The sequence below is a fragment of the Gadus morhua genome, chromosome 23, assembly GCF_902167405.1.
Source record: "Gadus morhua chromosome 23, gadMor3.0, whole genome shotgun sequence".
Taxonomy (NCBI): Eukaryota; Metazoa; Chordata; class Actinopteri; order Gadiformes; family Gadidae; genus Gadus; species Gadus morhua.
The window spans coordinates 20600107-20612606 of record NC_044070.1 but is presented as its reverse complement, the minus strand read 5'-3'; the positions used below and the strand labels follow the sequence as shown (position 1 = coordinate 20612606).

The 12500-nt window shown below is 44.7% G+C and overlaps 1 protein-coding gene across 1 annotated transcript in view; it reads right to left on the bottom strand.

Annotated features, from left to right (window-relative positions):
* Window positions 1-2721: 2721 nt before the first annotated feature.
* Window positions 2722-12500, bottom strand: part of gcm2 (glial cells missing transcription factor 2) — an 11370-nt gene continuing 1591 nt past the window's right edge. Inside the window, exons 3-8 of the mRNA XM_030349777.1 lie at window positions 12015-12203; window positions 10019-10131; window positions 8733-8840; window positions 7453-7754; window positions 6528-6729; window positions 2722-5521 (exon numbers count right to left, since the gene is read on the bottom strand). Coding sequence (XP_030205637.1) covers window positions 5252-5521; window positions 6528-6729; window positions 7453-7754; window positions 8733-8840; window positions 10019-10131; window positions 12015-12203 — 1184 coding nt within the window. The 3' untranslated portion in view covers window positions 2722-5251. The remainder of the gene's footprint in view (window positions 5522-6527; window positions 6730-7452; window positions 7755-8732; window positions 8841-10018; window positions 10132-12014; window positions 12204-12500) is intronic.

The following is a 12500-nucleotide window of genomic DNA, read 5'->3' as shown; positions in this document are numbered from 1 at the left end:
TGAGGGGCCATGCCATGTATGATTTTGTAAAAGAGACATGCATTTTTGTGCTTAATCATGTTTTCCCAGCTCACTAGATTGTGTTTTCTTAAAATTGCACAGTGATGGAATTGCCTTGGTTTTTTGTCCAGAACTTTCAGTGTTTTTAACATTTTTTATCCTGTTATTTCTGTTAAATTCCTAAATCTATGTATCCTTTGTATTTCCCTTGTACTTTGTATTCCAATGTATTCACTCGACATCATCATTTTTCGAGTTTAAATAAATAGATCGAATATGTATAAATGTATCTCTCTCTCCATAAGTTATGGCTCAAAACTCATCCCTCTCCCTCTATATTTCTCTTTCTCTCTCAGTATAAATACATAGTCTATATATGGGTCTCTGCATATTTCTATGTCTAACTATCTCTTTATATGTCTCTCTTTATCTTTCTTTATGTTTTTACTCTATGGGTCTCTATATATTTATGTCTCTTTAACCATCTCTTCCTATGTCTCTCTGTCGACATGTTGCAACAGTCTGTCTGTCTTGTCGTCTCCAAAAGATAAACTTTGCTTTGTCTTATTTCAATGAACCAATGAACTGCTTTGTAGACAGTTAGAGAGTTTGACTATTCCCATGCACACAGTACTATCATGTGTATATGTGTGGATGTGTATGTGCATGTATGTATGTATGTATGTATGTATGTGTGTATGTATGCGTGTATGTATGTATTTATGCATGTATTTATGTGTTTGTTTGTATGTATGTATTTATGCATGTATTTATGTATGTACGTACGTCGTACATATTGTATGCATGTCTTAAACGTAGGTATACATGCAAGGTTCATTCAGCAGCCATTGTTTTCGATGCATTTATTTCCAGATGCTGTCTGAATCCATGCCACCGTTGGTCCCCACCACGGTCCCCTCTCCTCCTCCAATCTGAGCACAGGTTTGTTTGGAAGTCACTTCAAAGCTACCAGCATGCGGCTGAGGTTGTCTGAAAGCCCGGATGGTCTTAATGCCTACGTGACGTGAGTCTGTGTCCTCACTGTGATGAACTCTGCTGATTAGACCTGAGATGGGGGAGATAGAAGCAATGGAAGAACAGGAACGATACGAGTGGTGAAGAACGGATGAACAGATTAAAAAGGAAACAGGTCAGACTAGTTTGGATCAACATAAACAACTTCCTAAGAAGAACTTCTCCCTCGTTTGAGTCTAATTAAATTATCACTTTTACCTCCAAGGCAGTCAAACTATCAATGTGAGGCGGGATTCTCACATGGATCTGCGACTGACTGTTCTGACTGACTGCTCTCATGTCAACTCTTGAGCACATCTACCCTACGACTGACTGTCATTTCACGTTCCACTTTTGTGGTCAAGCAGGCTTTGGTCCACAGCTAGCCCCACAGCTAGTTCCACAGCTAGCCCCACAGCTAGCCCCACAGCTAGTTCCACAGCTAGCCCCACAGCTAACCCCCCAGCTAGCCCCACAGCTAGTTCCACAGCTAGCCCCACAGCTAGCCCCCCAGCTAGTTCCACAGCTAGCCCCACAGCTAGTTCCACAGCTAGCCCCACAGCTAGCCCCACAGCTAGCCCCACAGCTAGTTCCACAGCTAGCCCCACAGCTAGCCCCACAGCTAGCCCCACAGCTAGTTCCACAGCTAGCCCCATAGCTAGCCCCACAGCTAGCCCCCCAGCTAGTTCCACAGCTATCTCCAAAGCTGTTGTCAGATTCTGCTCCGTTTGGCCCTTGTCGTAGGCTGTAAGCTTAAGTAAAGGTTAGTTTACCCTAACCTCTACCTCTTACTGATAGGTCTGTTGAACACCTCTCTAGCTAGCGCTTAACAGGAAGTGACTTGTCGATATGCAGGAAGCAGCCGTTCCATTATATACTGTTAAACAACATGTTGAGCCTTATCACTGTTATATGTCATGGTGTCTACTATTTTACTTTGCAGTGTGATGTATTTCTTCATCTGTTTTTATATTTTGTAGTTATACCTTGAAATTCCTGTCTTGGCAAAACAGGTACACGTCTTGTTAGGCGAATCCCTCTTCTCAAACACATCTAGTCCTGATTAGATCTTTGGCTGCGGCAGAAAGCGCAGGAGTTGTTCCATGAGATAGCATCTCTGCATGGCCCGATGTGGAGAAGAATATTTTAGCAGTGTAATCAGCATTACTCACGGATAACAACTCTTGAAAAAGTCAAGGAGATGTCTTGTGCTCCCCTAAGAACTGAGCTATATCTTGTTATAAGAACTGTCCTACATTTTGTGTTTCGCTAAGAACTCTCCTACATCTTGTGTTGAAAACCCTCCTATATCTTGTCGTCCACTAAGAACTATCCTACATCTTAAGAACTCTCCTTTATCTTGTGTTCCACTCAGAACTCTCCTATATCCTGTGTTCGACTAAAAACTGTGCTATATCCCTTCTTCGTCCAGTCCATTATTCAAATGAGTTTTTAACAATTTCAATGAGTTTTGGAGAGACTTATTCATCTTTTTTTTGGATGCATCTCTTAATGTCTCACGGTTTTCCTTATGACTCTCCCCCCGCTCTCTCTGTTGTTGATCAACACCCGCATAGAATTAAATCCAAAACATCCATTAACGCCGGGCCACATCTGAGCGGAGACGATGGGAGTCGGAGGTGAGGAAGAACGGCATGCCGAGTGGGATATAGGGGGCCGGGGGGCTTTGTTTGAAAAGGTATCTGATGTCACTGGATAGAAAGATTTATTTAGCGGTGAGGGGAATGCAAAGGAAGACATGATTTGCGTGTAAGCAAGCAGAGATGGAGCGATCGCGACGGGGACACCTTTCAACAGATCCCCGGGATAAGGAGGTGTTTGGTAAGGGGATCAGCCAGCTGCTCCCCCATCTCACACCAACAGACCCAGCAGCTTAGCTAATGGGACCCCCCCCCCTCAGCCAATGGCAGCGCAGCTTCGGCGACTTCCAGTATAAGCCATCCGGCTGGAACTTTCCAGTTGACATGTTTTCTTATGTTTGCCTATGATGGTTGCTGCAAGGCAGAAAGATGCAAGTAAAAGTAGTATAGGTAGCTAAATGTATAGGCCTACAGTCTTTGTGAATGTTGGTTGTATATTTTTGAATGCATAGTACTGTATATATTGTATTGTAATGTATCAGTAACATAACTTCATAAATTGTACGCAGTATGAAAAAGGCTCCTCAGCTAGTTAAAAGGCTTTTCAACTAGTTGAAATGCTACTAGACTAGTTCAAATGTTAGTCAAGTAGTTAAAAGTTTGTTAAAATGTCTGTAAACTAGATAAAAGCTAGTTTAAATGCTAGTCAACTTGTAAAAGCTATGGTTCAAATGCTAGTCGACTAGTTCAAAGCCTACAATTAACAACAGAAGCTATGCAATATAATACAACATGGAATAATATATCATGTATATTAACACTGAGAATATAATAATGTACTAAATGCTAGTAATGAAGGGAATGAAAATAAACAAACATATAAGGACTGGTGGCAAGGCGCGCCTGGAGACAACAAAAGATTGGCTTCGGAGAGCAGGGAGAAGGCAGAGAAGAGGGTCACGGGACGGTCGCGCTGCATCATGTCTCTACGCGCTCTTGTCAAAACAACATTTATTACTCACAGACAGTCTTCTACATCCTACCTTTGATCACTTACATGACTACCTTTTGAACTATAGCTGCAGACTCAAATGAACCGTGACAGGAGTTCTGTCTTGATGACAGAGACGGAGAGTCTGCTTGTTTTTTCACGGCTACATTAAGTGTGTTTGCTGGTACAGGTTTACACGTTTTGCTGGTACATTGCAAAAGTACAAGTTTGATTGAGGAGCCCATTCCGATGATGATATATCTATCACTTTAAGCCTGAAAAGTTCACCCATTTAAGGGTTAGGTTGGCCATCTCTTCGAGGCTGTGGGAGGATTCCTGGTGGATCGGTTGAGTTGAAACCAAGTGAAACATGTTTAGAAGAAACATTCGTGCCTGCTCGGTCTCAGCCTTGACTTCTAGTAATCTTCTTGATCAACACTGATTGGATCCTGTTATCCAGGGTCCGCTGAGATCGTAGGGCTCTTGCATCGTTCCAGTACGGTTGGTAGGGGTGATGGTAGGATTAAAAGTATGTTTGTAGGATCAATGGGATTCATTCTAACAGGGTTCATCATATATTTTATTCAGATGGATCTCCTCGCATCATTCCAATGTCCTTGATACATTGAGGCGTCCTCATGTCTGTATGCTTTTATCTCCTCCAGGTTTTTCATAGTCTCTGCTTGAAGTGCCCAAGCTGAGTTTTCATTCACTAGATATGGCTCCTGTTAGGGTGTAGTAAATCATACTCAGATCGACCCAGAACATAAAGATCATACAAGGCAGAAACGTATCAGACATGTTAAATACAGAACAGTAAAATTGTTTCAGTCTGTTCTCAGTAGAATTCAACTTTATGTTTCAGTGTTCAGTGTTCGATACCAGAATCCAGTCCTTAGTTTACCTGGACAGTCTTTGATTCCACAATCCATTCCTTGGTATTCTCAGACAGTCTTAGATTCCACAATCCAGTCCCTAGTTTACTCGGACAGTCTTAGATTCCACAATCCAGTCCCTAGTTTACTCGGACAGTCTTTGATTCCACAATCCAATTCTTGGTTTACTCAGACAGTCTTTGATCCTATAATCCAGTCCTTGGTTTACTCAGACTTGGCTCCTAATACTTTGTCTAGAAGTAAGGTCCATTAAATCATCGATTGAGGAAGGCAAGCACTCCCCACTTTGTCTAAAGCTTTGAAATGTAGTTGTTGTTACTTTATTACTTTATAGTCGACGTTACTACTGGTTTACTATAGAGTAAAAGTTATGAGTGTATTACCATATAGTATACGTTTTTACAGTATCGCTATATAGTAAAAGTGATGACTGTATCACTATATAGTAGCAGTAGTAATAGAAGTAGTAGGACTAGTAATAGCAGTAGCAGCAGTAGTAGTATTAGTAGCAGGACTAGAAGTATTAGTATTAGTAGTAATAGCAGTAGTACTAATAGTAGTACTAGCAGCAGTAGTAGAAGTAATAGTAGGAGTATCAGTTGCAGTAGAATTACTAGTCGTAGTGTGAGTAGCAGCAGTGCTACTCAACACTATCATCTTTGTAGTTAGTAGGAGAAGTATTCGGTATGTATCGGTAGTCGGTAGTAGCCGTAGGTTTTGGAGTAGAGTATATATTACATTGGCGGTGTTCAGTATTCATCGTAGCGGTACGCGTTGCCATAGGGACAGCGGTAGTCGTAGCTCTCCCCCCGCTCCGTCTTGGCGTGGAGGGGGTCCGGCTGGAAGGAGAGCGACTTGATGACCCCGCCGGACTCTTCGGTCACTTTGACCTCCGTGGAGTAGGAGGAGGAGGAGTCCTCGGGGAGGGAGGAAGAGCAGCCCAGGGGGGCCTTGGCCGGGGGGCAGGGCTGGTAGCCCGGCGCCGCGGGGGACGGCTTGGGGCAGGGCTGGTAGGACACCTGGACGGCGGAGGGGACAGACGGACACGACTCAGGGAGGACGTCAAATTGACTAGCAGCCGAAGCGACATGGCCGACACGGGCAAACCTTTCCCGGGCGTGACTGTGTTTTTTTGCAGGCGGAATCCGGGAAAAGTCCCGCCTTAAGCGCTAGGATTGGACCGGCAGCCTGTCAGTCAAACTCGCACACTGTCTCCTAACCCTAACCCTAACCCTAACCCTATCAGAGAAATGCATTTGACTAGCGTTAGTTTAATATACATTACAATTAAAGTTACCTTCCCTGCGGTCACATGACATATTTTAGCCCTTTTGGATTGGAGCAGGGATTTAAACCAACGTGATTGGTTAATCTCCGGCTATCCCTTCATTAATATTCATTCTTTTCTCGGATTCCGCCTACGAAAAACACATTTGCTTCCCGGACAAGAGAAACTAGAAAATCTGGTTCTGGCACTGGCCCACTGAGAAAAGGTGTCTGTAAAGGTTTCAGATCAACACGTGCACGCTGGCCACTGTAGATAGACACTCATTAAAACCCCCTCTCAGGGTTTTTCACCCCTTTCACTACTACTACTACTATTAATAATAAAGCATGTAGGGCTGCTCGATAATGTGAAAAATCATAATCCCGATTATTTTGGTCAATATTGAATTCACGATTATTCAAACGATTATTTTTGAGTTTGAAGACATGTTGTGTTTATTCAGCATGTCTCTCCCTAAAAAAACTTTGGAACTAAGAACTTAAAGAAATACACAAAATGGTCAAAAAGAAATTGTTCCAATCTAAAATAATACAAAGATGTGTATCCATCTGTTCTGCCCTTTCTATAAAACATAAAATAAAAAAATAAAATAAAAGAATCTTATTTTTTTTTAATCGAAAAACTCGATTATGTTAATCTTGCGATCGTTTAACGTCTAATCGAAATCGCGGTAAAAATTAGATTAATCGCCCAGCCCTACAACCATCCACCCTAGCATGTTCTGGTTCAGCGTCTACCTTAGTGGTGGTGGTGATGATGGTCTGCAGGGCGGCGGGGGAGCCGGGCGCGTTGCTAGGGTAACGGCAGGGGTACTCCGGGGTGTAGTAGTGGTTTTCTCCATAGGGGGCGGCGTTCTTCAGCAGGTCCCTCCAGCCCTTGGTGCCCTGGGGGTCGTACGAGGAAGAGGAGGAGGAAGAGGAGCCCAGGACCGGAGCCACCCTGCAGTGAGAGAAAATAACACCGTGAGGGACACGCACTGCACACGCTCAGGGCAACAACGTCAGCGGCGGTTGGGAATCTTTTGGAATTTTGTGGCAAAAAGACTTTAATTGAATAACAAAACGTGGTGGAGTATGAACTCCAATCTTTGATGTGATTTGTCCTCTAGTACATTGTGACGGTCTTTAGGAATACCAATCGTTCACTACCCACGACTGCGTGCCCTGTGGGACTCTCCCAGTATTGTAGCTAGGGTTTGGGGTTTAGGTAAAGGGTTGAGGATAACAATAAGGGTGAAGGGTTGAGGTTAAGGGTTGAGGCAAGGGTTAGGGTTGAGGTTAAGGGTTGAGGCAAAGGTTAGGGTTAGGATTGAGTTAAGGATTAGGGTTGAGGTAAGGGTTGAAGTGAAGGATTGGGATTAAGGGTTGAGGATAAGAGTTGAGGTAAGGGTGAGGGTTGAGGTTAAGGATGGAGGCAAGGATTGATGGGTTAAGGGTTCATGTTAAGGCAAGGCAAGGCAAGGCAACTTTATTTATATAGCACTTTTCATACACAAGGCAGACTCAAAGTGCTTCACATATAAACATTGTCATACAATAAAATAAAATAATAGATAAGTAAAAGAAAACATATGCAAGAAATGAGTAAAGTGCAATGTATTTAAGAGAAAATTAAATTGAAAGTTAAAGGGTAGAGTGAGTGGTGAAAACAGATGGCACTGACCGTGGATCACAGAGATCCGAGCTGTGATTGGCTGCCGGGTCTCTGTGGAGCGGAGCTGCGTAGCTTCCCGACCCCAGGTAACCGGGGAACTCATAGCCACACCCTGGCCGAGGCATGTAAAGCCTCGGGTTGGTGGGTTTCTGCAAGGCGGGCGGGGCCTCTCCCAGAGCATTGTGGGTATTGTAGTAAGGTTCCGGTTGGAATGGAGGGTAGTGCTGTGGCTGGAGGGGGTAGTTTGGCTCGCCGAGAAAGGACAAGCGATCTGGAGTGTCAACACAGGACAGCAACGCCGGGCCCAAACACTGGGAACGAAAACAAAGGAAAGGAATAACAAGGTAGGTGAGGTTGGTGCTAGGGGGGGGGGCGGCTAGGGAGGGGCTAGCCAAAAAAGCTAAGCTAAGCAACAGTGGTTATTTTCTGGCTTGTAACTTGAATCACCCTTCGGTCGCGCAGACAAAGGCGTACTTTTGCTTTGTTTTCTTTTAAGAGTTTGATGCACTTTCAATAAAAAAACGTCTGTGTTCATCAAGGTTACTGTTGGAAAGGTACTGTGCATGTTAACAACGTAATAGTCAAGCGAATCATTCAAACATATAATTGACTAGCCTAGTATTTACTATTTAGCCGCCAAAAAATGGCTTCCAGTAAATTGCAGTTAGTGATTGTCATTCCTGCTCTTTTTAGTGAGCCAGATCTTTTGGCTGAGCTCACCCATAAGAGCCGGCTCTTTTGGCATAAGAACAGCTCTTTGTTGATTAACGTTATACTGGGAAATGGGTTGATTTTGCTGGTTGAGGACCCATGTGATCCGACGGTGAATCGTACAATAGTTGTGTCTTTGTCCTACGACATGCTGAGTAGTGTTTGATTTTGTTGGATGAAATGACGAATGTCATGGCTGGACATGGGCTACTGTGCTGAACATGTGGCCTTCGTCAGTCACTCTGTCAGCTGTTTCTAGGAACAGTTCTGAATAGAATGCCTCTTGTCTATTTCTACATTAGGTTTTGGGACACACCGCTGGTTACCCAGAAACCGACGTTCCCACACTTTAACGCTGTGTGATGTATCTCGAAATTAAACAAGGTCCCTCTCTATGCTCTCCAGAAAGGCGAATCGGCTTCCGCAGCTCACCTGAAAGAGCTCTTGCAGCCTAACCCACATAAATAGCATGCTACCAAGTGTAACCACATAGATAGAATGCTACCAAGTGTAACAAGATGGATAGTTTGTAACCAAATGTATCCAGATCGATTGCATGCTACATGCTAGCACCGTACCTGTCTTTTCTGAGTGAACGGAGAGCTGACTCTTCTCTTCACAGAGCTCCGTCTGGCCTCCGTCTCTGACTTGGACTCTGGTCTGGGGTGGTCGTGGACTCCTTTGGCCTGCAGTATTTTGGGGAACATAAATTAGTTCTAGAAGATATTAGTATAGTAAGTTAAAAGTTGGGCTATCTTATATTTTAAGTGCTAGGTGTTTTGGAATTACAATGTTTTGCCAACATTCCCTCTATTTAACAATGTGAAAACAAAGTGTTAGTTCCTCAATGTACTACTTTATTTACATCGCTTATGCTTTAACGTGTATTGAAGGTCACCCCAACCCGAGGTACAACCGAAAGCGATGTTATTTAGGTACACACAACTGAAACGCGAGCTGTGGCAGGTTTAACTCTGAGTGGTTACCGGTAAGGGCTTTGTGCATGATCCATAGCAAGAAGTTTATTTCAAAACATAACTACCATGCTGAAACATGCGTTATCTAGGATCCTGCCATCATTGTTCCTGCCAGTGTGGTGTGCTTTCCGCTAAATGCCTTCATAACATAGAATACAAAAGGGTTTATAACCATTTAAGAAAACTGTTTTGGTAGTTTAGAAACAAAAATAATCTGTTTTAAAATTGTACTCGTGCATCCAGAGAGAACTACTCCACATTTCATCAACATTTATTTTCTAGACTGCTTAAAAGCTTGCCGTCTCAGAAAGGAATGTTTTTAATCCCACTCGACACGTTGGCCTTGTTTACAAGAGCGTTTTGAATCTCTCTTCACATCGTGAACGGTTGTTAGATCGCGTTGCAAAAAGAGAGATCGTTCCTCAGTTTGAACAGGCGGGAACGGTTCCAGAGTTATGGATGACCATGGTCCATCCATCTCTATTGGCCTGCGCGCTACGCTACGTTAACTCTAGATTTACGAGAGAGGCGGTCTTCCGGACCGAATCTCTCACTGAAGTGGGGAGACACCTGGTGAGCTCAAACGACAGCGCTCGTCAACCAATTAGAAAGCAAGGATATACATCTGCTCATGTGTCTGAAACTGAAGCACTAGAAAAACACCAGACCTTGCATTTCTGTTTTTAACGGGATTCCCACATGTGAAGACAGGCGGAATCTCTACAGGTATCTCTAAAGGTATCTCTACAGGTGAAGACTGAAGGTATCTCTACAGGTAACTCTAAAGGTATCTCTACAGGTGAAGACTGAAGGTATCTCTACAGGTATCTCTACAGGTGAAGACTGAAGATATCTCCACATGTTTGAGGGAGGATGTGGACCTTCACCTGGAAGAAGATGGATGTCTCGTCCACCCTCCAGAAGTTGGTGACCGGATAGCCGCTGTGGCCGCGGCACGGCAACAACTCCAGGCTGGCGTTACAGCTGGGACAGGGCTTCTCTGGAGACACACACACACACACACACACACACACACACACACACACACACACACACACACACACACACACACACACACACATAGATGCACACACAAACGCACACGCACACACACACACGCGCACACACACATACATGCACACACAAACACACGCACGCACGCACACACACACACACACACACACACACACACACACACACACACACACACACACACACACACACACACACACACACACACACACACACACACACACACACACACACACAAATAGGAGTCAGGGATAGATTCATGGTTTTGGTTAGGACTCAGAGTTAGGACTCAAGGTTAGGACTCAGGGTTAGGACTCAGGGTAAGGGTTAGGACTCAGGCTAAGGAATCAAGGTTTGGACTCAGAGTTAGGACTGAGGCCCCGTCCACACGAAGCCGAAACGGGCGAAACCGTTACGGTTTCGATCTATCCGGTTTCGAAGTATCTCCGTAAAGACGAAGCCAAGCGAAACCGGATAGATCTGTAGAAACGCTGTAGTAAACATTCCAGGCCCATAAGGGTAAGGCTCCTGGTACACAAATTCAGAAGAAGAAGAGGCGAGCATGCGCATAAAGGCTGCCCCCCGAACCACTAACAACACAAACAAACAGCTCTTCTACGATGGCGAACTAGATTCTCAATAAATAATGGCTTAGCAACCCAACAAGGGACATGATATGCTGCAGAACGATTACAAGCTTGTAGTCCGCCATCATCTTTTTTGTTGTGATTTCTGAGACTCCGTGGGCTTAAGAGCCATTGGCTAGGAGGTCGAGGGGTGGGGCGATGACGTCATGGTTTGCGGTTTCAGTCGGTTTCAGGCGTCCACACGAAACCAAAACGAAACCGGATAGATTTGAAACCACCTCCGAGGGTGGTTTCAGAAGTTTGCGGTTTCGGTCAGCGGATTCGCCGGCTTCGTGTGGACGGAAGGCCGAACCGTACAAGACCTTTGCGGTTTCGCCATGAAATCGGCTTCGTGTGGACGGGGCCTAAGGGTCTTGGTTAGGACTCAGGGTTTGGACTCAGGGTTAGGACTCAGGGTTAGGACTCTTGGTCTGGGATAGGACTCAGGGTCTTGGTTAGGACTCAGGGCTAGGACTCTGGGTTAGGACTCAGGGCTAGGACTCTGGGTTAGGACTCAGGGCTAGGACTCTGGGTTAGGACTCAGGGCTAGGACTCTGGGTTAGGACTCAGGGCTAGGACTCTGGGTTAGGACTAAGGGCTAGGACTCAGGGTTAGGACTCTGGGTTAGGACTAAGGGCTAGGACTCTGGGTTAGGACTAAGGGCTAGGACTCTGGGTCAGGGTTAGGCCTCTGGGTTAGGACTCTGGGTTAGGACTCTGGGTTAGGACTCAGGGTTAGGACTCTGGGTTAGGACTCAGGGCTAGGACTCTGGGTTAGGACTCAGGGCTAGGACTCTGGGTTAGGACTAAGGGCTAGGACTCTGGGTCAGAGTTAGGACTCTGGGTTAGGACTCAGGGTCAGGGTTAGGACTCTGGGTTAGGACTCAGGGTTAGGACTCTGGGTTAGGACTCAGGGCTAGGACTCTGGGTTAGGACTCAGGGCTAGGACTCTGGGTTAGGACTAAGGGCTAGGACTCTGGGTCAGAGTTAGGACTCTGGGTTAGGACTCAGGGTCAGGGTTAGGACTCTGGGTTAGGAATCTGGGTTAGGACTCAGGGTTAGGACTCAGGGTTAGGACTCTGGGTTAGGACTCTGGGTTAGGACTCTGGGTTAGGACTCAGGGTTAGGACTCAGGGTTAGGACTCTGGGTTAGGACTCAGGGCTAGGACTCTGGGTTAGGACTCAGGGTAAGGACCACGTGTCCGGGTTGGGGCTCATCTCCTTACTTTGCTGTTTCTGCCGAGCCTTGTCACATATGGCGGGTCTGAGTTGTAGGCGGGTACCGTCAGAGAGTGTACAGCCTCTGGAACAAACTACAACTCCCAGGCACGACTTCTTGAGGATCTGGCAGTTGTGGTTGTTGGTGTTTCTCATCGCCCAGCCTGACAAATGCCTCTGTGCGTTCTTATCTTCTCCTGGAACATGTTCAATGAATTGAGTAGACATGACTATTTTCACAGAAAACAACACAATTACACAAACACAAACACGAATAAAGCTTAATAATAACTTAATAGTGGCCAAATTCTACATTACCATTTATATAAGGGTATTAGGGATTAACCATTTTTATGTAGGGATTAATTTAACGTTAGGGATATAGAAATAATGCAATATTATATGTACACATATAATTATAATGAATTATAATTACAATAATAATTATAATAATAACAGTAATAACAATAAATATATATATATATAGGCAAATA